The 27,030-nt window shown below is 56.1% G+C and overlaps 1 protein-coding gene and 1 long non-coding RNA gene across 3 annotated transcripts in view; one reads left to right on the plus strand and one right to left on the minus strand.

Annotated features, from left to right (window-relative positions):
• The window catches only part of gtf2f2a (general transcription factor IIF, polypeptide 2a), a 259,984-nt gene extending 242,707 nt beyond the window's left edge, over positions 1-17,277 (minus strand). For both annotated transcript variants that reach the window (XM_072514321.1, XM_072514320.1), the window contains exons 1-2: positions 17,231-17,277; positions 16,919-17,116 (exon numbers count right to left, since the gene is read on the minus strand). In XM_072514321.1, coding sequence (XP_072370422.1) covers positions 16,919-17,116; positions 17,231-17,266 — 234 coding nt within the window. In that variant the 5' untranslated portion in view covers positions 17,267-17,277. The remainder of the gene's footprint in view (positions 1-16,918; positions 17,117-17,230) is intronic.
• An 866-nt stretch (positions 17,278-18,143) lies between these two features.
• Positions 18,144-26,125, plus strand: LOC140428781 (uncharacterized). Its single transcript, XR_011948881.1, has 3 exons — positions 18,144-18,379; positions 24,871-25,042; positions 25,373-26,125. It is a non-coding gene; the product is annotated as an uncharacterized lncRNA (long non-coding RNA).
• Positions 26,126-27,030: the final 905 nt, after the last annotated feature.

Raw genomic sequence — 27,030 nt, forward strand, 5'->3', positions numbered from 1 at the left:
AGCAGATTGCTGGCACACCAATTGAGGAAAAGGGGAGTAGCGAGGGAAATAGGGGGAGTGAGGGATGAGGAAGGAGAGATTGAGCGGGGAGCGGAGAGAGTGAATGAAGTGTTCAAGACATTTTATAAAAAATTGTATGAAGCTCAACCCCCGGATGGGAGGGAGAGAATGATGGATTTTTTGGATCGGCTGGAAATTCCCAAGGTGGAAGAGCAGGAAAGGATGGGACTGGGAGCACAGATCACGGTAGAAGAAGTGGTGAAAGGAATTAGGAACATGCAGACGGGAAAGGCCCCGGGACCGGACGGATTCCCAGTTGAATTTTACAGAAAATATTTGGACTTGCTCGCCCCGGTACTGACGAGGACCTTTAACGAGGCAAAGGAAAGGGGACAACTGCCCCCGACTATGTCTGAAGCAACGATATCGCTTCTCTTAAAGAAGGAAAAGGATCCGCTACAATGCGGGTCCTACAGACCAATTTCCCTCCTAAATGTGGATGCCAAGGTCCTGGCCAAGGTAATGGCAATGAGAATAGAGGAATGTGTCCCGGGGGTGGTTCACGAGGACCAAACTGGGTTTGTGAAGGGGAGACAGCTGAACACGAATATACGGAGGCTGTTAGGGGTAATGATGATGGCCCCACCAGAGGGTGAAACGGAGATAGTAGTGGCGATGGATGCCGAGAAAGCATTTGATAGAGTGGAATGGGATTATCTGTGGGAGGTGTTGAGGAGATTTGGTTTTGGAGAGGGGTATGTTAGATGGGTGCAGCTGTTGTATAGGGCCCCAGTGGCGAGTGTGGTCACGAATGGACGGGGATCGGCATATTTTCGGCTCCATAGAGGGACAAGGCAGGGATGTCCTCTGTCCCCATTACTGTTTGCACTGGCGATTGAGCCCCTGGCGATAGCGCTGAGAGGTTCCAAGAGATGGAGGGGAATACTTAGGGGAGGAGAAGAACACCGGGTATCTTTATATGCGGATGATCTGCTACTATATGTGGCGGATCCGGCGGAGGGGATGCCAGAAATAATGCGGATACTTGGGGAGTTTGGGGATTTTTCAGGGTATAAATTGAACATGGGGAAGAGTGAGCTGTTTGTGGTGCATCCAGGGGAGCAGAGTAGAGAAATAGAAGACCTACCGTTGAGGAAGGTAACAAGAGACTTTCGTTACCTGGGGATCCAGATAGCTAAGAATTGGGGCACATTGCACAGGCTAAATTTAACGCGGTTGGTGGAACAGATGGAGGAAGATTTCAAGAGATGGGATATGGTAGCACTGTCAATGGCAGGGAGGGTGCAGGCGGTTAAGATGGTGGTCCTCCCGAGATTCCTCTTTGTGTTTCAGTGCCTCCCGGTGGTGATCACGAAGGCTTTTTTTAAAAGGATAGAAAAGAGCATCATGGGTTTTGTTTGGGCCGGGAAGACTCCGAGAGTGAGGAAGGGATTCTTACAGCGTAGTAGGGATAGGGGGGGGCTGGCACTACCGAGCCTAAGTGAGTATTATTGGGCCGCTAATATTTCAATGGTGAGTAAGTGGATGGGAGAGGAGGAAGGAGCGGCGTGGAAGAGATTAGAGAGGACGTCCTGTAGGGGGACCAGCCTGCAGGCTATGGTGACAGCCCCATTGCCGTTCTCACCGAGGAACTACACCACGAGCCCGGTGGTGGTAGCTACACTGAAGATTTGGGGACAGTGGAGACGACATAGGGGAAAGACCGGAGCATTGGGGGGGTCCCCGATAAGAAACAACCATAGGTTTGCCCCGGGGGGAATGGATGGGGGATATGGAATGTGGCAAAGAGCAGGAATAACGCAACTGAAAGATCTATTTGTGGATGGGAAGTTCGCAAGTCTGGGAGCGCTGACCGAGAAATATGGGTTGCCCCAAGGGAATGCATTCAGGTACATGCAATTGAGGGCTTTTGCGAGGCAACAGGTGAGGGAATTCCCGCAGCTCCCGACACAAGAGGTGCAGGACAGAGTCATCTCAAAGAAATGGGTGGGGGATATATATAGGGAAATGAGGGACGAAGGGGAGACTATGGTGGACGAACTAAAAGGGAAATGGGAAGAAGAGCTAGGGGAGGAGATCGAGGAGGGGCTGTGGGCAGATGCCCTAAACAGGGTAAACTCGTCGTCCTCGTGCGCCAGGCTAAGCCTGATTCAGTTTAAGGTTTTACACAGGGCACATATGACTGGAACACGGCTCAGTAAATTTTTTGGGGTGGAGGATAGGTGTGCGAGGTGCTCGAGAAGCCCAGCGAATCATACCCATATGTTTTGGTCATGCCCGACACTACAGGGGTTTAGGGTGGGGGTGACAAAGGCGCTTTCAAAAGTAGTAGGAGTCCGGGTCGAACCAAGCTGGGGGTTGGCTATATTTGGGGTTGCACAAGAGCCGGGAGTGCAGGAGGCGAGAGAGGCCGATGTTTTGGCCTTTGCGTCCCTAGTAGCCCGGCGCAGGATAGTGCTAATGTGGAAAGAAGCCAAGCCCCCGGGGGTGGAGACCTGGATAAATGATATGGCGGGGTTCATAAAGCTAGAGCGGATTAAGTTCGTCCTAAGGGGGTCGGCTCAAGGGTTCACCAGGCAGTGGCAACCGTTCGTCGAATATCTTGCCGATAGATGGGGGAAAAAAGAAGGCAGCAGCAGCAGCCCAGGACTTGGGGGGGGGGGGGGGGGTGGCCTGAGACAAGGCAGTTGCCAATTAGGGCTAGTTTTTATTTTTGTTATTTAATATTTATTTATTTGTTGTTTTTTGTTTATATAAAAAAGGTCATTGTTATCTGTGTTGTTGTAGTGTTGTGTGGGGGATGCACAGTGTGCTGTGTTGGTTGACCAAAAATTTTCAATAAAATATTTAATAAAAAAAAAGAAATGTATGTTTGCACTGAACTCTCATGATAAAGTTGTTAAAGCATACTGTTTGCTTTAACAACTTCTCTAGAACTTTTAAGTGTTTCTCATAAAAGACCAGGCATTCAGAGACAGCTATCCAACCGGCCCATAAAAAGAAGCTCCCAGTCATAACATAGACTGCACAATTGGCAACGAAAAAAAGAATTGCTATTGTGCACGACAGCAGGGACTGTCTGCATGAAAGCATCATCCCATACATTGCAAAACTGTCAGTAGCTGCCCATCTTCCTTAGGGCAGCACGGTAGCACAAGTGGATAGCACTGTGGCTTCACAGCGCCAGGGTCCCAGGTTTGATTCTCTGCTGGATCACTGTCTGTGTGGAGTCAGCAATTTCTCCCCGTGCCTGCTCCGGGTGCTCCTGTTTCCTCCCAGTCTAGAGACGTGCAGGTTAAGTGGGTTGGTCATGCTAAATTGCCCTTAGTGACCAAAAAAGGTTAGATGGGGTTATTGGGTTACGGGGATAGGGTGGAAGTGAGGGCTTATGGGGTCGGTGCAGGCTCGATGGGCCGAATGGCCTCCTTCTGCACTGTATGTTCTATGTTCCTTAAAAGAATCCCCAGAAGTGAATGTTTGTACTGAACTCTCATGATAAAGTTGTTAAAGCATACTGTTTGTTTTAACAACTTCTCTAGAACTTAAGTGTTTCTCATAAAAGACCAGGCATTCAGAGACAGCTATCCAACAGACCCATAAAGAGAAGCTTCCAGTCATAACATTGACTGCACAATTGGCAACGAAAAAAGAATTGCTATTGTGCACGACAGCAGGGACTGTCTGCATCAAAGCATCAGTCCATACATTGCAAAATTGTCTTTCTGGGTCTGTTGAGTAGCTGTCAAATAAGGATGTCACCTGAAATTAAAATAGGAAATCTCAGAATGGTTTGGGTTCCAGATCCAGATGACATTCACCCAAGAGCCATTAAAGAGATGGCACAGGGCTCTGTTAGCCCCTTGTCCCTGTCTTCAATAACTTCATAGAGTCAGGAATTGTTCTCTTAGCTTGGAAGATCGATTTTCAAAAAAAGGGGAAAAGCCAGAGGATGGAACTAGTCACGGTGCCTGAAGGGATCATAAGAGGCACTTAGGAATGGCATCTGTAAGTCTTGTGCCTTAGTTTCAATGTTAGTTTCAGTGCCTGGTCCTGTTGAGGACCTTTAAATATAAAAGATATATAAAGTCAGTGGGCTGGATCGTGTACCCATTCATAAATTATTTCACTTTTACCAATGGCGGAAAACCCAGGGACCTGAATTTATTTATTTATTTATTTTTAAAATCACAAAAATAGAAAAGGCTGAATGTTAAACTGCTAGTTCTGCTGTAAGGTCACAGACTTGAAACAGCAACTGTTTCTCTGTCCACAGATGCTGCTGAATATTTCCAGTATTTTCTGTTTATATTTCAGATGTTAGGTGGTTTTACTTTCACCAGATGGAACCAGCTTGTACACTTTCTGGATCCCCTTCAAAAGACTGGTTCCTAAATGGGGCCAAAATCACATCTTATGAAATACAAGTGAGTTAAGTTAATATAACATAAGCATGGTAATGTGGACTGGTTTTGATTGGCTATGGGAGTCGTAAAGTTGCACCGGATTTTCGTTTTGTTTTTGGCTCTTCCAGATTAGGCGACTGCAGGGGTGGGTACATTGGAATAGGAATTGTCTGGTCATGATCCCCCAGCCATTCTAATTATGGGGCAACTTAACAGACCAGTTCATAGAATGGAATTTACAGTGCAGGAGGCCATTCGGCCCATCGAGTCTGCACCGGCTCTTGGAAAGAGCACCCTACCCAAGGTCAACACCTCCACCCTATCCCCATAACCCAGTAACCCCACCCAACACTAAGGGCAATTTTGGACACTAAGGGCAATTTATCATGGCCAATCCACCTAACCTGCACATCTTTGGACTGTGGGAGGAAACCGGAGCACCCGGAGGAAACCCACGCACACACGAGGAGGATGTACAGACTCCGCACAGACAGTGACCCAAGCTGGAATCGAACCTGGGACCCTGGAGCTGTGAAGCAATTGTGCTATCCACAATGCTACTGTGCTGCCCATTTGCTTGTTCCAGAAGAATTAGGGTAGTTTTTGTTCAACTGAGGAAATTATGGAGCTACATAGGCCTATGATGTTTTAAATATTGAATGTATGGGACAGGAAAAGGTGAAAATATCAAGAACAGGAAGCTATCGCTACAAGATGAAATGGAAGAGATATAGGTCAGCGAGTTGAATAAACATTTGCATACAGGTGATTGAGGCTGTGGGATAATAATAATAATCGCTTATTGTCACAAGTAGACCTCAATAAAGTTACTGTGAAAAGCCCCTAGTCGCCACGTTTCGGCGTCTGTTCGGGGAGGCTGGTATGGGAACCCGTGCTGCTGGCATTGTTCTGCATTACAAGCCAGCTGTTTAGACCACTGTGCACAACAAGCGGGGGTGGGGCGACACCATCACTTATTTTTAAAAAAAATTTAGAGTACTTAATTATTTTTATCAAATTAAACGGCAACTTACTGCGGCCAATCCACCGAACCTGCACATCTTTGGGTTGTGGGGGCGAAACCCACGGGACCTCAGCGCTGTGAGGCAGCAGTGCTAACCACTGCGCCACTGTGCTACCCTGACCCCTTCGCTTAGAGTGGGGGGCGGGAACTCCTTCATTTAGAGTGGGGGATGGAGACCCCTTCACATAGGGTGTGGGGGAACCCCTTCACTTAGGGTGGGGGAGACACACCCTCACTTAAGGTGGGGGGGGGGCCTTCACTTAGGGTGGGGGGGGGGAACCCCTTCACTTAGGGTGGGGGGGGGAACCCCTTCACTTAGGGTGGGGGGGGAACCCCCTTCACTTAGGGTGGGGGGGGAACCCCTTCACTTAGGGTGGGGGGGGAACCCCTTCACTTAGGGTGGGGGGGGAACCCCTTCACTTAGGGTGGGGGGGGAACCCCTTCACTTAGGGTGGGGGGGGGGAGAAACCCATTCACCTAGGATGGGGCGGGGGGAGAAACCCCTTCACTTAGGGTGGGGGGGGGGAGAAACCCCTTCACTTAGGGTGGGGGGGGGAGAAACCCCCTTCACTTAGGGTGGGGGGGGGAGAAACCCCTTCACTTAGGGTGGGGGAGAACCCCTTCACTTAGGGTGGGGGAGAACCCCCTTCACTTAGGGTGGGGGAGAACCCCTTCACTTAGGGTGGGGAGAACCCCTTCACTTAGGGTGGGGGGAGAACCCCTTCACTTAGGGTGGGGGAGAACCCTTCACTTAGGGTGGGGGAGAACCCCTTCACTTAGGGTGGGGGAGAACCCCTTCACTTAGGGTGGGGGAGAACCCCTTCACTTAGGGTGGGGGAGAACCCCTTCACTTAGGGTGGGGGAGAACCCCTTCACTTAGGGTGGGGGAGAACCCCTTCACTTAGGGTGGGGGAGAACCCCTTCACTTAGGGTGGGGGAGAACCCCTTCACTTAGGGTGGGGGAGAACCCCTTCACTTAGGGTGGGGGAGAACCCCTTCACTTAGGGTGGGGGAGAACCCCTTCACTTAGGGTGGGGGAGAACCCTCCACTTAGGGTGTGGGGGGGGGGGGGTAGAATCCACTTAGGGTGGGGGTGGGGGGGTGAGAACCCCTTCATTTAGGGTGGGGGGGGGGGAGAACCGCTTCACTTAAGGTGGGGGATGGAGACCACTTCACTTAAGGTGGGGGGGACCCCTTCACTTAGGGTGTGGGGGGGGGTAGAATCCCTTCACTTAGGGTGGGGGTGGTGAGAACCCCTTCATTTAGGGTGGGGGGGGGGGGGGAGAAACCGCTTCACTTAGGGTGGGGGGGACCCCTTCACTTAGGGTGGGGGGGGCCCTTCACTTAGGGTGGGGGGGTGAACCCCCTTTGCTTCGGGTGGGGGATGGAGACCCCTTCGCTTCGGGTGGGGGATGGAGACCCCCTTCGCTTCGGGTAGGGGATGGAGACCCCTTCGCTTCGGGTGGGGGATGGAGACCCCCTTCGCTTAGGGTGTGGGGGATGGAGACCCCTTCGCTTAGGGTGGGGGATGGAGACCCCTTCGCTTAGGGTGGGGGATGGAGACCCCTTCGCTTAGGGTGGGGGATGGAGACCCCTTCGCTTAGGGTGGGAGATGGAGACCCCTTCGCTTAGGGGTGGGAGATGGAGACCCCTTCGCTTAGGGTGGGGGATGGAGACCTCTTCGCTTAGGGTGGGGGATGGAGACCCCTTCGCTTAGGGTGGGAGATGGAGACCCCTTCGCTTAGGGTGGGAGATGGAGACCCCTTCGCTTAGGGTGGGGGATGGAGACCCCTTCGCTTAGGGTGGGGGATGGAGACCCCTTCGCTTAGGGTGGGGGTGGGGACCCCTTCTCAGGGTGGAGGGGGAGAAACCCCGTCACACCTGGGGGGGGGGGGGGGGGAAGAGAAACCCCATCACTCCTGGGGGGGGGGGGGGGGGAGAGAGAAAAACCCCGTCACTCCTTGGGGGGGGGAACCCCGTCACTCCTTGGGGGGGGGGGGAACCCCGTCACTCCTTGGGGGGGGGAACCCCGTCACTCCTGGGGGGGGGAACCCCGTCACTCCTGGGGGGGGGAACCCCGTCACTCCTGGGGGGGGGAACCCCGTCACTCCTGGGGGGGGGAACCCCGTCACTCCTGGGGGGGGGTACCCCGTCACTCCTGGGGGGGGGGGAACCCCGTCACTCCTGGGGGGGGAACCCCGTCACTCCTGGGGGGGGAAACCCCGTCACTCCTGGGGGGGGAAACCCCGTCACTCCTGGGGGGGGGAAACCCCGTCACTCCTGGGGGGGGGGGAACCCCGTCACTCCTGGGGGGGGGAAACCCCGTCACTCCTGGGGGGGGGAAACCCCGTCACTCCTGGGGGGGGAAACCCCGTCACTCCTGGGGGGGGGGAAACCCCGTCACTCCTGGGGGGGGGAAACCCCGTCACTCCTGGGGGGGGAAACCCCGTCACTCCTGGGGGGGGGAAACCCCGTCACTCCTGGGGGGGGGGAAACCCCGTCACTCCTGGGGGGGGGAAACCCCGTCACTCCTGGGGGGGGGAAACCCCGTCACTCCTGGGGGGGGGAGGAAACCCGTCACTCCTGGGGGGGGGAAACCCCGTCACTCCTGGGGGGGGGAAACCCCGTCACTCCTGGGGGGGGAAACCCCGTCACTCCTGGGGGGGGAAACCCCGTCACTCCTGGGGGGGGGAAACCCCGTCACTCCTGGGGGGGGGAAAACCCCGTCACTCCTGGGGGGGGGGAAACCCCGTCACTCCTGGGGGGGGAACCCCGTCACTCCTGGGGGGGGGGAAACCCCGTCACTCCTGGGGGGGGGGGAAACCCCGTCACTCCTGGGGGGGGGAAACCCCGTCACTCCTGGGGGGGGGAAACCCCGTCACTCCTGGGGGGGGGAAACCCCGTCACTCCTGGGGGGGGGGAAACCCCGTCACTCCTGGGGGGGGGGAAACCCCGTCACTCCTGGGGGGGGGAAACCCCGTCACTCCTGGGGGGGGAAACCCCGTCACTCCTGGGGGGGGAAACCCCGTCACTCCTGGGGGGGGGGGAAACCCTGTCACTCCTGGGGGGGGGAAACCCCGTCACTCCTGGGGGGGGGGAAACCCCGTCACTCCTGGGGGGGGGGAAACCCCCGTCACTCCTGGGGGGGGGGGGGAAACCCCGTCACTCCTGGGGGGGGGGGGAAACCCCGTCACTCCTGGGGGGGGAGAACCCCGTCACTCCTGGGGGGGGGGGGAAACCCCGTCACTCCTGGGGGGGGGGGGGAAGAAACCCCGTCACTCCTGGGAGGGGGGGGAGAAACCCCGTCACTCCTGAGGGGGGGGGGAAACCCCGTCACTCATTGGGGGGGGGGGGAGAAACCCCGTCACTCCTGGGGGGGGGAGAAACCCCGTCCACTCCTGGGGGGGGGGGGTGAAACCCCGTCACTCCTGGGGGGGGGGGAGAAACCCCGTCACTCCTGGGGGGGGGGGGGAGAAACCCGTCACTCCTGGGGGGGGGAAACCCCGTCACTCCTGGGGGGGGGGGGGGAGAGAAACCCCGTCACTCCTGGGAGGGGGGGGAGAAACCCCGTCACTCCTGAGGGGGGGGGGGAAACCCCGTCACTCATTGGGGGGGGGGGAGAAACCCCGTCACTCATTGGGGGGGGGGGGAGGAGAAACCCCGTCACTCCTGGGGGGGGGGAAACCCCGTCACTCCTGGGGGGGGGGGGGGGAAACCCCGTCACTCCTGGGGGGGGGGGGGGAAACCCCGTCACTCCTGGGGGGGGGGGAGAAACCCCCGTCACTCCTGGGAGGGGGGGAGAGAAACCCCGTCACTCCTGAGGGGGGGGGGGGGAAACCCCGTCACTCATTGGGGGGGGGGGAGAAACCCCGTCACTCCTGGGGGGGGGGAAACCCCGTCACTCCTGGGGGGGGGGAACCCCGTCACTCCTGGGGGGGGGGGAAACCCCGTCACTCCTGGGGGGGGGGGGAAAACCCCGTCACTCCTGGGGGGGGGGGGGGAAGAAACCCCGTCACTCCTGGGAGGGGGGGGAGAAACCCCGTCACTCCTGAGGGGGGGGGGGGGAAAACCCCGTCACTCATTGGGGGGGGGGGGGAGAGAAACCCCGTCACTCCTGGGGGGGGGGGGGGAAACCCCGTCACTCCTGGGGGGGGGGGGAAACCCCGTCACTCCTGGGGGGGGGGGGGGGGGGGAGAAACCCCGTCCACTCCTGGGAGGGGGGGGGGAGAAACACCGTCACTCCTGAGGGGGGGGGGGAACCCCGTCACTCCTGGGGGGGGGGGAGAAACCCCGTCACTCCTGGGGGGGGGGGGGGGGAGAAACCCCGTCACTTCTGGGGGGGGGGGGGAGAAAACCCCGTCACTCCTGGGGGGGGAAACCCCGTCACTCCTGGGGGGGGGGAAACCCCGTCACTCCTGGGGGGGGGGGAAACCCCGTCACTCCTGGGGGGGGGGAGAAACCCCGTCACTCCTGGGGGGGGGGGGAAACCCCGTCACTCCTGTGGGGGGGGGGGAAACCCCGTCACTCCTGGGGGGGGGGGAGAGAAACCCCGTCACTCCTGGGGGGGGGGGGAGAGAAACCCCGTCACTCCCTGGGGGGGGGAAACCCCGTCACTCCCTGGGGGGGGGGGAAACCCCGTCACTCCTGGGGGGGGGGGAATCCCCGTCACTCATGGGGGGGGGGGGGGCCCGAGGAACCCCATCACCTCGGGGGGGAAACCCCATCACCTCGGGGGGGAAACCCCATCACCTCGGGGGGGAAACCCCATCACCTCGGGGGGGGAAACCCCATCACCTCGGGGGGGAAACCCCATCACCTCGGGGGGGGAAACCCCATCACCTCGGGGGGGGAAACCCCATCACCTCGGGGGGGAAACCCCATCACCTCGGGGGGGAAACCCCATCACCTCGGGGGGGGAAAACCCCATCACCTCGGGGGGGAAACCCCATCACCTCGGGGGGGAAACCCCATCACCTCGGGGGGGAAACCCCATCACCTCGGGGGGGAAACCCCATCACCTCGGGGGGGAAACCCCATCACCTCGGGGGGGGAAACCCCATCACCTCGGGGGGGAAACCCCATCACCTCGGGGGGGAAACCCCATCACCTCGGGGGGGAAACCCCATCACCTCGGGGGGGGAAACCCCATCACCTCGGGGGGGAAACCCCATCACCTCGGGGGGGAAACCCCATCACCTCGGGGGGGAAACCCCATCACCTCGGGGGGGAAACCCCATCACCTCGGGGGGGAAACCCCATCACCTCGGGGGGGAAACCCCATCACCTCGGGGGGGAAACCCCATCACCTCGGGGGGGAAACCCCATCACCTCGGGGGGGAAACCCCATCACCTCGGGGGGGAAACCCCATCACCTCGGGGGGGAAACCCCATCACCTCGGGGGGGAAACCCCATCACCTCGGGGGGGAAACCCCATCACCTCGGGGGGGAAACCCCATCACCTCGGGGGGGGAAACCCCATCACCTCGGGGGGGAAACCCCATCACCTCGGGGGGGGAAACCCCATCACCTCGGGGGGGAAACCCCATCACCTCGGGGGGGAAACCCCATCACCTCGGGGGGGGAAACCCATCACCTCGGGGGGGAAACCCCATCACCTCGGGGGGGAAACCCCATCACCTCGGGGGGGAAACCCCATCACCTCGGGGGGGAAACCCCATCACCTCGGGGGGAAACCCCATCACCTCGGGGGGGGGGGAGAAACCCCATCACCTCGGGGGGGGGAAAACCCCATCACCTCGGGGGGGGGAAAACCCCATCACCTCGGGGGGGGGGAAAACCCCATCACCTCGGGGGGGGGAAAACCCCATCACCTCGGGGGGGGGAAAACCCCATCACCTCGGGGGGGGAAAACCCCAATCACCCTCGGGGGGGGGGAAACCCCATCACCTCGGGGGGGGGGAAACCCCATCACCTCGGGGGGGGGGAAACCCCCATCACCTCGGGGGGGGGGGGGAAACCCCATCACCTCGGGGGGGGAAACCCCATCACCTTGGGGGGGGGAAACCCCATCACCTCGGGGGGGAAACCCCATCACCTCGGGGGGGGGAAACCCCATCACCTCGGGGGGGAAACCCCATCACCTCGGGGGGGGAAACCCCATCACCTCGGGGGGGGAAACCCCATCACCTCGGGGGGGAAACCCCATCACCTCGGGGGGGAAACCCCATCACCTCGGGGGGGAAACCCCATCACCTCAGGGGGGAAACCCCATCACCTCAGGGGGGGAAAACCCCATCACCTCGGGGGGAAACCCCATCACCTCGGGGGGGAAACCCCATCACCTCGGGGGAGAAACCCCATCACCTCGGGGGGAAACCCCATCATTTCGGGGGGAAACCCCATCACTTCGGGGGGAAACCCCATCACTTCAGGGGGAAACCCATCACTTCAGGGGAAACCCCATCACTTCAGGGGGAAACCCCATCACTTATGGTGGCCCCCATCACTTCTGGGGGGGGGAGAAACCACATCACTTATGTGGGGGGGGGGGAAATCCCATCACTTATGGGGGGTGAAGTGGGTGACCGGAGGTGAGACCCCTTAAAACCGGATAGGATAGCTCGGATAACACTCAAATAGTTCTATATCAGTTAGTTTATTAAGGATTCAGACAAGTCAGAGAATGTATACCCAGTAATTATTAACCATTAAACATGTATGTTTAGGGCATAGCAGTATTATGCATTTACCTCACGCTAAAAGCAGTGGCCACAATGCATGGTGGGATTTAAGCTAGCTAACGTGACCATGTTTTTAAATCAAACAGGATTAGACAGAAACAGTGTGGTCGGCAACAACACTGTCAGCTCAGTAAACAGTTCTTATCGGTGCCCCCAATATCCTGTCTCAGACAATCCATGGTGCAAAGAGGAATCAACTTTATAATAATATAACAACCTTTCACCCCCCCCCCCCCAATAAATGAACAATGGGGTGGACAGGAACTGACTGCGAGAACTAAGATGGGAATGGAAGAAAAACAACTTTATAACGGATAAAGTATCCTGGTAAACAACAGGTAGCAGGGTGGGTTTAATCTGGACTTATGCACAGTCATCATGTTGCTGATGTTAAATTTCACTGGTCAATATAAAATTGAAAGCTCCAAAGACTGGATCAAGTCCAACTGGGGTGCACTATTGAATTTTGGAAAACTGTAAATTTGGGCATCTGCACCAGTATACGGCAGAGTGGTTTTGGCATTTATCCAGATCACTCTCCCACGTTCGGAGACAAGCTTGGAAAATAAAGCCGTCTTAACCAGAGTTGATGTGTCTGCAAGTCTGTGTATTCAGCTGAGCTATAACTGAGAGAGAGGAACCCCACGTAAGAGCTAGCTCAATACTCAGTCCTTGGGAACGTGCCTACAGGAGAGGGAATCCCATCACGTATTGTGGGGGGGGGAAGAGAAAGCCGCATCACTTATGGGGGGGGAAAAGAGAGCCGCGTCACCTATGGGAAGGGGGGGGGGGGGGGGGTGGAAGGGGAGAGCCGCATCATTAATGGGGGGGGACTGGGGGGTGAGGAGCCGCACCATTTATGGGGGGGGAGGGGGGGGGGGGAAGAGCCACATCGCTTATGGGGGAGGGGAAAGAGAGCTGCATCATTTATGGGGGGGGTGGGAAGGGGCCGCATCATTTATGGGGCGGGGGGGAGGAAAGCCCCATCACTTATGGGGGGGGGCCAAGAGCCCCATCACTTATCGGGGGTGGGGGAGGAGAAGAGCCCATCACTTATGGGGGGGGGGGGGAGAGAAGAGCCCCATCACTTATGGGGGGGGGGGGGAGAAGAGCCCCATCACTTATGGGGGGGGGGGGGAGAGAAGAGCCCCATCACTTATGGGGGGGGGGGGGGAGAGAAGAGCCCCTTTCACTTGTGGGGGGGGGGGGAGAGAAGAGCCCATTCACTTAGTTGGGGAGGGGGGAGAAGAGCCCCATCAGTTATTTGGGGAGGGGAAGGAAGAGCCCCATCACTTATGGGGGGGGGGGGGGGGAGTGAAGAGCCCCATCACTTATGGGGGGGGGCGGGAGAAGAGCCCCATCACTTATGGGGGGGGGGGGGGAAGAGCCCCATCACTTATGGGGGGGGGAAGAGCCCCATCACTTATGGGGGGGGGGGGTGAAGAGCCCCATCACTTATGGGGGGGGGCGGTGAAGAGCCCCATCACTTATGGGGGGGCGGTGAAGAGCCCCATCACTTATGGGGGGGGTGAAGAAGAGCCCATCACTTATGGGGGGGGAAGAGCCCCATCACTTATGGGGGGGGGGAAAGAGCCCATCACTTATGGGGGGGGGAAGAGCCCCATCACTTACGGGGGGGGGGGAAGAGCCCCATCACTTATGGGGGGGGGAGGAGGAAGAGCCCCATTCACTTATGGGGGGGGGGGGGGAAGAGCCCCATCACTTATGGGGGGGGGGGGGGGAGAGAAGAGCCCCATCACTTATTGGGGGGGGAAGAGCCCCATCACTTATGGGGGGGGGGTTGAAGAGCCCCATCACTTATGGGGGGGGGTGGGGAAGAGCCCCATCACTTATGGGGGGGGGGGAAGAGCCCCATCACTTATGGGGGGGGGGGGAAGAGCCCATCACTTATGGGGGGGGGGGGAAGAGCCCCATCACTTATGGGGAGGGGGGGGGAGAAGAGCCCCATCACTTATGGGGGGGGGGGGGAAGAGCCCCATCACTTATGGGGGGGGGGGAGAGAAGAGCCCCATCACTTATTGGGGGGGGGGAAGAGCCCCATCACTTATGGGGGGGGGGTGAAGAGCCCCATCACTTATGGGGGGGGGGGGAAGAGCCCCATCACTTATGGGGGGGGGAGGAAGAGCCCCATCACTTATGGGGGGGGGGGGGAGGAGCCCCATCACTTATGGGGGGGGGGGGAGAGAAGAGCCCCATCACTTATTGGGGGGGGAAGAGCCCCATCACTTATGGGGGGGGGAAGAGCCCCATCACTTATGGGGGGGGGGGTGAAGAGCCCCATCACTTATGGGGGGGGGGGAAGAGCCCCATCACTTATGGGGGGGGGGGGGGAAGAGCCCCATCACTTATGGGGGGGGGGGGAAGAGCCCCATCACTTATGGGGGGGGGGTGAAGAGCCCCATCACTTATGGGGGGGGGGGGAAGAGCCCCATCACTTATGGGGGGGGGGGGGAAGAGCCCCATCACTTATGGGGGGGGGGGGAAGAGCCCCATCACTTATGGGGGGGGGGAAGAGCCCCATCACTTATGGGGGGGGGGGGAAGAGCCCCATCACTTATGGGGGGGGGGGAAGAGCCCCATCACTTATGGGGGGGGGAAAGAGCCCCATCACTTATGGGGGGGGGGAAGAGCCCCATCACTTATGGGGGGGGGGGAAGAGCCCCATCACTTATGGGGGGGGGGGAAGAGCCCATCACTTATGGGGGGGGGGGGGGGGGGAAGAGCCCCATCACTTATGGGGGCGAAGAGCCCCATCACTTATGGGGGGGGTGAAGAGCCCCATCACTTACGGGGGGGGGGGAGGGCGGGGAAGAGAGAGGAGCCCCATAACTTATTGGGGGGGGGGAAGAGCCCCATCACTTATTGGGGGGGGGGGGAGAAACAGCCCCATCACTTATTGGGGGGGGAAGAGAGAAGAGCCCCTTTCACTTGTTGGGGGGGGGGGGAGAAGAACCCCATCACTTATGGGGGGGGGGGGGAGAAGAGCCCCATCACTTATGGGGGGGGGGGGAAAGAGCCCCATCGCTTATGGGGGGGGGGGGAGAAAGAGCCCCATCACTTATGGGGGGGGGGAAGAGCCCCATCACTTATGGTGGGGGAGAAAGAGCCCACCATTTATAGGGGGGGGGGGGGAGACAGAGCCCCACCACCTATGCAGTTGATGGAGAGCCCCACCACTTATGCGGGGGGTGGAGAGCCCCATAACTTGTTTGGGGGGGGGGGAGAAGAGCCCCATCACTTATGGGGGGGGGGGGGGGTGGGGGGGGAGAAGAGCCCCATCACTTATGGGAGGGATGGGGAAGAGCCCCATCACTTATGGGGGAGGGGAGAGCCGCATCACTTATGGGGGAGGGGAGAGCACCATTACTTATGGGGAAGGGGAGAGCCCCATTACTAATGGGGGAGGGGAGAGCCACATCATTTATGGGGAGGCGAAGATCCCCATCACTTATGGGGAGGGGGGGGGAAGAGATCCCCATCACTTATGGGGGGGGGGGGGGAGATCCCCATCATTTAGGGGGGGGGGGAAGATCCCCTTCACTTATGGGGGGGGGGGGAGAAGATCCCCATCACTTATGGGGGGGGAAATCCCCATCACTTATGGGGGGGGGGGAAGATCCCCATCACTTATGGGGGGGGGGGAAGATCCCCATCACTTATGGGGGGGGGGGGGAAGATCCCCATCACTTATGGGGGGGGGGGGGAAGATCCCCATCACTTATGGGGGGGGGGGAAGATCCCCATCACTTATGGGGGGGGGGGAAGATCCCCATCACTTATGGGGGGGGGGGGGAGATCCCCATCACTTATGGGAGGGGGGAAGATCCCCATCATTTATGGGGGGGGGGGGAGAAGAGGGAAGATCCCCACCACTTATGGGGGGGGGGGGGGGAGAAGATCCTCATCACTAATGGGGGGGGGGGAGAAGATCCCCATCACTTATGGGGGGGTTAGAGAAGATCCCCATTACTTATGGGGGGGGCGCGGAAAGAGTCCCATTACTTATTGTGGGTGGAAAGAGCCCCATTACTTATTGGGGGGTGGGGGAAAGAGCTCCATTATTTATTGGGGGAGGGGGAAGAGCCCCATTACTTATTTGGGGGGGGGGGGGAAGAGCCCCATTACTTATTTGGGGGGGGGGGAAGAGCCCCATTACTTATTGGGGGGGGGGGGAAGAGCCCCATTACTTATTGGGGGGGGGAAGAGCCCCATTACTTATTGGGGGGGGGGGGAAGAGCCCCATTACTTATTGGGGGGGGGGGGGAAGAGCCCCATTACTTATTGGGGGGGGGGAAAGAGCCCCATTACTTATTGGGGGCGGGGGGAAGAGCCCCATTACTGATTGGGGGGGGGGGGGAAGAGCCCCATTACTTTTTTTTTGGGGGGGGGGGGAAGTGCCCCATTACTTTTTTTTTTTTGGGGGGGGGGGGAAGTGCCCCATTACTTATTGGGGGGAGGAAAAGCCCCATTACTTATGGGGGGGGGGAGGAAAAGCCCCATTACTTATGGGGGGGGGGAGGAAAAGCCCCATTACTTATGGGGGGGGGGAGAGAGGAAAAGCCCCATTACTTAGGGGGGGGGGGGGAGGAAAAGCCCTATTACTTATGGGCGGGTATGCCCTGCATTTGGGGGGAGTCCTTCCTGATTCCCCCCCCCCCCCCCCCCATGGCGATCCCTCCATCCGAGTCTGGAGCAGCTGACATGACTCCCGGGGGTTGCGCGGGGCAGCTAGAGCGGGTGGACGCACCTTGACGAGCCAGACGCCGGTGTTGAGCTTGACTCCGGTCAGATCCACGTCCCCTCTCTCACTCATCGCCGTTCCTTCACTGGCAGTTCGCGCTGTCCGCCGCCATCTACCCAGCAGCCTCTGCGCCACGGTGGCCGGCTGAGGACTTGGCGCCCCATTAAAATCAACGACATTGTCAAAATGTCTGACTACCTGCATCTGTGAGAGGCACACAAACATTCAACCACACTATTTCTTAATTAATTATACTTTTTACATTAAAACTGTTGAGCTAAACAGCTGATTTTAAGCTTTCAAGCTGCCCAGACCTACCATTTCAATACGTATTGACTGTTTTACTACCCACATAACTGCCCATGTAAATGTTGGTGGAATAAAGAACACAACTGAAGCAGAGGGCCCTAAGTTCTGGAATTCCCTCCCTGAACTTTTGCTCTTTTAACATGCTCCTTGAAGCCCTTCTCTTTGACCAAACTTTAGGTCATCTGTCCTGACCCCATATTTGGCTGGTGTCAGAAATGTGTTTGATTCTTTCTTGTTGAGCACCTCGGGACATTTGTTACGTTACATATGCTCATTGCACAAGTTGCTGTTTTATCAAATTACTTTTGATCACTCCTGTGTTTTTATTTGTATCCTCGTTGCTATGGGGGATTTGGGTTCACCACAACATCTGCGACCATGGTCAAATGTACATGTGACAGATTCCATTTCCTGAATGGTATTAGTGAACTGGTTGGGTAGTAAGAGGAATCTGGCAAGCTCACAAAGCTACCAGATAGTTTTCATTTCAATTTCACAACTTGCCATGGTGGCATTTGAACCACATTTTCTTTCATGAGATTGTGGCAAAGTGAGTGAAGTTATTAACAATCATTCACTGCAGCTAAATTCCTGGGAAACTGCTAGGGCTGCAGGGGACAGTTGCAAAAGCAATATACAAGGGAGCTTTGATAGACCAGTGTTTTTCAAACTTCTTTTCTGAGGACTCATTTTTATCAACTAGCCGACCTTCGCGACCCACGCCGGCCCACCCTCACAAATCACACCGGTCGACCTCCACAACCCACGCCAGCTGACCTTCGCAACCCCAGGGCACAAGATCTGCTCTCTGCCACCGCTTCTGGTAGGAAGACTAATTGATTTTTTAAAAAAGCTGCTCCTGGAACAGCGTGCTGACATACTGAGAAGGCGGACTGCCCCGCTGGGCTCTGGGCCTGCGCACTGCTACATCCGGCTGAGGGGGCACACATGTGCAGGGTGGCCAGCATTCTTGAAAGCCGGTCGCGACGGCATTTTTAAAAGCCGTTCACAGCTGTTGGGCACTCATTCCGGCAATCGGGAATGCCACGACTGATCGTTCCAGAACCTTCCTTACCCACTCGTGGGTCACGACCCTGAGTTTGTAAATGACTGTGATAGACCACAAGAGGGCTGTAACCACACACCATTGCTTTCCAGGTAACAGCTTAGGACTACAAATGTATTTTGACAGATGCTATAAGTTACTACTCAAGACACCAGACAGTCAAGGACCATAAATAAGTGTTTATTGACAATATAGCTATGTGCACATGTACATGTACATTAACTGTTGGATATTGTAATTAGGCAAGCGTAGAGTTTCTGTAATTGGTTAAGTACTACTGTGGGAATTTTTTTATTTAAACATTTTATTAAGGCATTTGTGATTTTATAACATAATTGCAAATGTAAACTGTGGTAGTATGTATTAGGGGTCATGTGGGACTGGAAGCCCTAATGTCATTGGCTGACAGATCCCGGGTCCTGGTTGGCCATTGACCTCTAGCTCCGCCCTGAAGGCGGAGTATAAGAAGCCGGAGTCCTCCCCCGCAGGCCATTCTACTATCGAGCTGCGGGGGAACAGACACGCTTAATAAAGCCGCATCGACTGCACTCTATTCGTCTCACGGAGTCTTTGTGCGCTACAATTTATTAAGCGTGCCTAAAAAGGACGATGGAGCTCAGGATCATCCCGGAATGCCTGAGGATCAGCCCCCACGCAGTGAACGCGGCAGCAGCCTTCAAGCACTGGCAGACTTGTTTTGAGGCCTACCTCAGAACGGCCACCGGCCGGGTCACAGAAGACCAAAAACTACAGGTCCTGCACTCGAGGTTAAGCACGGAGATTTTCTCCCTCATCGAAGACGTGGAGGATTTCCAGACGGCGTTCGCAGCACTGAAAAGTCTCTATGTCCGCCCAGTTAACCAAATCTATGCTCGCTACCAGCTCGCGGCGAGACTGCAAAGTCCCGGAGAATCGATGGACGAATTCTACGCCGCGCTGCTGATTTTGGGACGAGCCTGCAGCTGCCCTTCAGTGAATGGAAATGAACACACGGACATGTTAATGCGCGATGCTTTTGTGGCAGGTATTAATTCCTCCCAAATCCGCCAAAGACTTCTAGAAAAAGAGTCACTAGGACTCGCAGAGGCACGGGCCCTAGCAGCCTCTCTAGACGTGGCCGCGCGTAATACCCGCGCCTACGGCCCCGACCGCGCGACAGCCCATTGGGCTCCGTACGTACCCGTCGCGACAAACCCGCCCCCCCCCCCCGGACACCCCACAGGCTTGCGCGGTCCAAACGCCAAGTCGCACCGGGGGCGCCCGCTGCTATTTCTGCGGCCAGGCGAAACACCCCCGGCAGCGCTGCCCGGCCCGCGCAGCAATCTGCAAGAGCTGCGGGAAAAAGGGCCATTTCGCGGTTGTGTGCCGGTCCCGCGAGGTCGCCGCTGTCCCGGTAGACCAGAGAGCCCTGCAAGCCGCTTACGCTCCCCAACCCCCCCCAGCGCCCCATGTACGACCCGCAGGCGCAGCCGCTCTGGGTCCCGACCACCGTGGTCCCGGGAGAACAGGGAGCCCTGCACGCCGCTTACGCTCCCCAACCCCCCCCCTCCCCCGTCCCCACGTATGACCCGCCGGCGCTTCCAATTTGGGTCCCGACCACTGCTGTCCCCAGAGATGAGGGAGCCCCGCGCGGTCCTAACACTCCCCAACCCCCCCAGCGCCCCATGTGCGACCCGCAGACGCCGCCATTTTGGGTCCCGGCCACCACGAGGGGAGGAAGGGCGCCGCCATCTTGGACCACCCCAGACCTGTACGACGCGTGGGGGCGGCCATTTTGTCCACCCCCGCCGCCATCTTGTGACCCCCCAGCCATGTGCGAGGTATGGGGGCAGCCATTTTGTTTATCCCCGACGCCATCTTGGACGGCAACAACGGACCCCAGTGTCGACGGCTCCACGGGGTTCAAGGAAGACGCTCCACTACTACAACCACGTCTCGCTTCAATTACGCTCGATCAAGCTCGGCCCCGGACACTCCAGACGACGACGACAACGGTGCTAATAAACAGGCACGAGACACCATGCCTAGTCGACTCCGGGAGCACGAAGAGCTTTATCCACCCCGACACGGTAAGACGCTGTTCCTTGACCACCTATCCCAGCGCACAAAAGATTTCCCTAGGTGCTGGATCCCACTCCGTACAGATCCAAGGTTTCTGCATAGTTACCCTAACGGTGCAGGGGAGGGAGTTCAAAAACTACAAACTACACGTCCTTCCCCAATTCTGCGCCCCCACATTACTGTGATTAGATTTCCAGTGCAATCTACAGAGCCTTACGCTCAAATTCGGCGGCCCAATACCCCCACTCACTATCTGCGGCCTCGCAACCCTCAAGGTGCAACCCCCGTCCTTGTTTGCGAATCTCACCCCGGATTGCAAACCCGTCGCCACTAGGAGCAGATGGTACAGCACCCAGGACCGGACCTTCATTCGGTCCGAAGTCCAGCGGCTACTAAAGGAAGGCATAATCCAGGCCAGCAATAGTCCCTGGAGAGCACAGGTGGTAGTAGTGAAGACAGGGGAGAAACAAAGGATGGTCATAGACTATAGCCAGACTATCAACAGGTACACACAACTAGACGCGTACCCTCTCCCCCGCATATCCGACATGGTCAATCGGATTGCCCAATATAAAGTCTTCTCCACCGTGGACCTCAAGTCCGCCTACCATCAGCTCCCCATCCGCCCAAGTGACCGCAAGCACACAGCCTTCGAGGCAGACGGGCGATTATACCATTTCCTAAGGGTCCCATTTGGCGTCACAAACGGGGTCTCGGTCTTCCAACGGGAGATGAACCGAATGGTTGATCAACATGGGTTGCGGGCCACGTTCCCGTATCTTGACAATGTAACCATCTGCGGCCACGACCAGCAGGACCACGACGCCAACCTCCAAAAATTCCGCCATACCGCCAAAGCCTTGAACCTCACGTACAACGAGGACAAGTGCGTTTTTAGCACCAACCGGCTAGCCATTCTGGACTACGTAGTGCGCAATGGGATAATAGGCCCCGACCCCGAACGTATGCGCGCCCTCATGGAATTTCCCCTCCCGCACTGCTCAAAAGCCCTGAAACGCTGCCTGGGGTTTTTTTCATACTACCCCAGTACGCAGACAAGGCCCGCCCCCTAATACAGACCACGACCTTCCCTCTGTCGACAGAGGCTTGCCAGGCCTTCAGCCGCATCAAAGCGGATATCGCAAAGGCCACGATGCGCGCCATCGACGAGTCCCTCCCCTTCCAGATCGAGAGCGACGCCTCCGACGTAGCTCTAGTGGCCACCCTTAACCAAGCGGGCAGACCCGTGGCCTTTTTCTCCCGAACCCTCCACGCTTCAGAAATCCGCCACTCCTCAGTGGAAAAGGAAGCCCAAGCCATAGTGGAAGCTGTGCGACATTGGAGGCATTACCTGGCCGGCAGGAGATTCACTCTCCTCACCGACCAACGGTCGGTAGCCTTCATGTTCGATAATGCACTGCGGGGCAAAATCAAAAACGACAAGATCTTAAGGTGGAGGATCGAGCTCTCCACCTTCAACTACGAGATCTTGTATCGTCCCGGAAAGCTGAGCGAGCCGTCCGATGCCCTATCCCGCGGCACATGTGCCAACGCACAAATTAACCGCCTCCAAACCCTCCACGAGGACCTCTGCCACCCGGGGGTCACTCGGTTTTTCCACTTTATCAAGTCCCGCAACCTCTCATACTCTTTAGAGGAGGTCCGTACAGTCACAAGGGACAGCCACATCTGCGCGGAATGCAAACCGCATTTTTTCAGGCCAGATGGTGCGCACCTGATTAAGGCTTCCTGCCCCTTTGAACGCCTTAGTCTGGATTTCAAAGGGCCCCTCCCCTCCACCGACCGCAACACATACTTCCTTAATGTGGTGGACGAATACTCCCGCTTCCCATTCCCTGCTCTGACATGACCGCGGCCACAGTTATTAAAGCCCTTAACACCATCTTCACACTGTTCGGTTGCCCCGCATACGTCCACAGCGACAGGGGGTCCTCTTTCATGAGTGACGAGCTGCACCAGTTCCTGCTCAGCAAGGGCATAGCCTCAAGCAGGACGACCAGCTACAACCCCCGGGGGAACGGGCAAGTAGAGAGGGAGAACGGCACGGTCTGGAAGACCGTCCTACTGGCCCTACGGTCCACGGACTTCCCAGTTTCACGGTGGCAGGAGGTCCTCCCGGACGCGCTCCACTCCATCCGGTCGCTATTCTGCACAAGCACTAATCAAACGCCTCATGAGCGTCTCCTTGTCTTCCCTAGGAGGTCCTCCTCTGGAACGTCGCTGCCGACCTGGCTGGCGGCCCCAGGACCCATCTTGCTCCGAAAGCATGTGCGGGCACACAAGGCGGACCCGTTGGTCGAAAGGGTTCACCTCCTCCACGCGAACCCGCAGTACGCTTGCGTGGAGTACCCCGACGGCCGACAGGACACTGTCTCCCTGCGGGATCTGACGCCCGCCGGCAACACACCCCCCCCCCCCCCCCCCGACACCATTCACCCAACCCCCCCCCCCCGCTTCCTGCCACCGCCGCACCCCGCGACCGCCCCCTTCCCAGGAGGATCGGTTCCCCTCCCCTCAGGCCCGACCAAGAATAAAGCCCAAGCTGAAACCGTAAGGCTCCTGGAGACGACAACACCGGTACAAGCACCACCACCACCGGGGCCGAGGCGATCGACACGGACGACCAGACTGCCCGACCAACTCGTGGCGTCGATCTAAATCAAAATATGGACTTTTCACAAGAACATTTTGGAGTACAGGAGTACAGGTCCACAGGTCATTGAAAGGGGCAACACAGGTGGAGAAGGTAGTCAAGAAGGCATACGGCATGCTGGCCTTCATTGGCCGGGGCATTGAGTATAAGAATTGGCAAGTCATGTTGCAGCTGTATAGAACCTTAGTTAGGCCACACTTGGAGTATAGTGTTCAATTCTGGTCGCCACACTACCAGAAGGATGTGGAGGCTTTAGAGAGGGTGCAGAAGAGATTTACCAGAATGTTGCCTGGTATGGAGGGCATAAGCTCTGAGGAGCGGTTGAATAAACTCGGTTTGTTCTCACTGGAACGAAGGAGGTTGAGGGGCGACCTGATAGAGGTATACAAAATTATGAGGGACATAGACAGAGTGGATAGTCAGAGGCTTTTCCCCAGGGTAGAGGGGTCAATTACTAGGGGGCATAGGTTTAAGGTGAGAGGGGCAAGGTTTAGAGTAGATGTACGAGGCAAGTTTTTTACGCAGAGGGTAGTGGGTACCTGGAACTCGCTACCGGAGGAGGTAGTGGAAGCAGGGACGATAGGGACATTTAAGGGGCATCTTGACAAATATATGAATAGGATGGGAATAGAAGGATACGGACCCAGGAAGTGTAGAAGATTGTAGTTTAGTCGGGCAGTATGGTCGGCACGGGCTTGGAGGGCCGAAGGGCCTGTTCCTGTGCTGTACATTTCTTTGTTCTTTGTTCTTTGTTCATTTTGCTTTTCTCCCGATACCTTCTGTAAATAGTTCAAACAGGACAAAATTGTACATACTGTATTGCCATATGAATGTTTTCCTCCCAGGACCAGCCCTGTAAACCCTTACCACCATGCGAAGCATCACCCCGCCGGGTTCATTTTGACAAGGGGTGAATGTGGTAGTATGTATTAGGGGTCATGTGGGACTGGAAGCCCTAATGCCATTGGCTGACAGATCCCGGGTCCTGGTTGGCCGTTGACCTCTAGCTCCGCCCTGAAGGCGGAGTATAAGAAGCCGGAGTCCTCCCCCGCAGGCCATTCTACTATCGAGCTGCGGGGGAACAGACACGCTTAATAAAGCCTCATCGACTTCACTATTCGTCTCACGGAGTCTTTGTGCGCTACATAAACATAACTCAGTAAATAACCCCCCCCCCCCCCAACCAACAGCTATACACAGCCAACAGTTCCCCAGTCTACTGTGAGAAATTAACAAAGTAATCAAGACTATTAGTTGCGATTGCGTATTAATTATCTTGAACTAAATGTACAATTTTGATTGGTACATGTAAATTACTTGTAGTTGTATTCTGTTGTTGGGAAACTTCTGGGCAACTTTCTGTAAACAAGATGCCATGCTATAGCTTGAATAAAGATCTTAAACAAGAACTCTGTCTCGTCTGGTCGCTCAAGGGGAACAAAATACTCTGCAGCTGGATAGCTGATTCTGCTCCTTGACAAATGGCAATGAGGTTGGGATTCACTCAGGCTGGTGGTGAATACAGGACTATGGTTTGGTGAGTATTATCTTTTTTGATTGTACTCTCGACGGAGTACTGTGCTGATCAGCAGCCTCTAAAGAGCGGACCCGAACAGAGAGTAGACCAGATGAAGCGAATATAGGGGGATGCCTTGAGCGGTCTCGAACCACGGACCCTGAGCAGGCATGGAAGCAGTAATCGAACCGCGGGCCATTGCGTCAAGTGCTGAGGTCAAAAGCCGACAAGGTAGACTCGAGTTTGTTGCTGACTGGGGTTGGGGAGGGAGGCACTTTGTCACTACACATCACCCAAAAATATTGGAAACTAATTGGAATTTTTTTTTTAAGGGGTATATTCCTACAGACATCCCACTGCACAGTAAAAAGTGCTGGAAGGCTCAAACGTGTGATCACGTTAGGATACCGGACCACACCCCAACATTTGTTAGGATACCGGACAAGAATCCCGAACTGTGAGGAAAGGATACTTCACCCCAGGAGTGATGACTCTGACCAATAGGTATCTTATGTTAAAATCAGCTTTAATTTATGCACAGAATTAACCACATTAACATAAAAGAAAATAGCTTTACAGTTATCAGTTAACCAGTTCTTAAACACAAGGAAAAACATAAACTTTCTGTATTTACCTGCTACTAACTCCACTCCATTTAAGCAATCCAATACAGTTCAAATGTCACTTATAAATAAAGTTAACCAACAGATTACTTGCTTAGTTGTGCAGAGATCTTTAGAGAGAGACCCTTTCAGCAGCAAAACCATACACGTCTGCTCAACCTCGTAGCATTTGGCAAAACTGCTGTTCAACTTTAAATCCTTCTGTTTTCAGACTCCAATCCTACGGCAAACTGTAGCCACCTAAATTGGCCAATTCCCGATTTAAAATGGCGAACGGCAAAGGCTGATGGGAAAGTCAGCCAACACAGCCAGAAACCAGCAGGTGCAGGTTTGCTGTGTATTTAACTCTGCAAAAGCCCAGACAGCATCGATACCAGCGACCATCAGCATAACAATGTAGCAGCCATCTACATACTGATGAGCAATTCCCGGGAACAATGGCAACATTTGGGACACTCAAAACTAAGCCAGACTCCCCGGCGCCAGCAGGAGCCAACACAAAAGAGGTTAACGAACACTTCAAGACCGCCCATCGATCAGGGGACTGCTCCAGTATTGGAGAAATCGAACCAAGCGATTGGAACAAAGTCCAATCACCTAGAACCAGGTACAGGGCCCGCCCAAAAGGCGGGAAGCCCCTGGGGACTATAAGAGTTAAGCCCCAAGTTCAAATTGCTCTCTTCATCTCTTCATCCTGCCCGGATCACCCAGCAACGCGAACCAACCTTGACTGCGACCGGTGCAGTGACCACCGAAAGAAGTAAGTCTTAATTCAACTCTCGCTACGAGATAGGCGCTCCTAGCTACCAATCCGTGCCAGCTTCGAATCCCGCATACTCAGAACCCGAACGAAAGGCCATTTGTTCCCCTGACCTGGTGGGCCAGTCCAAAGTTAAGTATAGGCCTGTTAGTTGTAGAAGTAGCTTAGACGTAGAATTTGTGCATGAGTCGCGATTACTGTGTATAATAAATGTGCTTTGATTTGAATCTTACTAATTGGTGTATTGAGTTATTGATCATTACATGGACTTGAACCTCGTGGCGGTAAGATACCTGGTGACTCGAGAGCAAAGGTAATAAAACAGAGCAATTGAACCAACCGGAAAGTTAGCAACAAAACTGCAAAACTACAGACATACCTGGCTCCTCCCATCAATTACATAGTCTTTGTCCCATTAACATGTCACATGACCTACTTAGTTAGGATTAAATACAACTCCCCATAAATGATCTACTCTCTTCAGCAATCATAACAATATCCCACTAGCCTTTATATATAAACAAGTAAATTGTTAAAATCAATCATGATCTCACCTTTTACGACTTAGAACATGGAACATAGAACATACAGTGCAGAAGGAGGCCATTCGGCTCATCGTGTCTGCACCGACCCACTTAAGCCCTCACTTCTGCCCTATCCCCGTAACCCAATAAACCCTCCTAACCTTTTTGGACACTAAGGGCAATTTAGCATGGCCAATCCACCTAACTTGCACGTCTTTGGACTGTGGGAGGAAATAGGAGCACCTGGAGGAAACCCACGCAGACACGGGGAGAACGTGCAGACTCCGCACAGACAGTGACCCAGCGGGGAATCGAACCCGGGACCCTGGCGCTGTGAAGCCACAGTGCTAGCCACTGTGCTACGGTGCTGCCCGGTAAACTTCTACAGCTTTAGCAGACACACAGTCTGGATACCTTAACCTAGGTTACTTACTAATATTACTGCAACAAATATATACTTAACCCAGACTTTTAATAACATTATTGCCACAAATATAATATATAATAATTTTGACATTCATCACAATAAAACTGAGAAAGCCACCGTGCTTATCTTGTGCCTCTACTTACAGCGAGCCCCTTATA

This window comes from Scyliorhinus torazame, chromosome 8 (assembly GCF_047496885.1).
Source record: "Scyliorhinus torazame isolate Kashiwa2021f chromosome 8, sScyTor2.1, whole genome shotgun sequence".
Taxonomy (NCBI): Eukaryota; Metazoa; Chordata; class Chondrichthyes; order Carcharhiniformes; family Scyliorhinidae; genus Scyliorhinus; species Scyliorhinus torazame.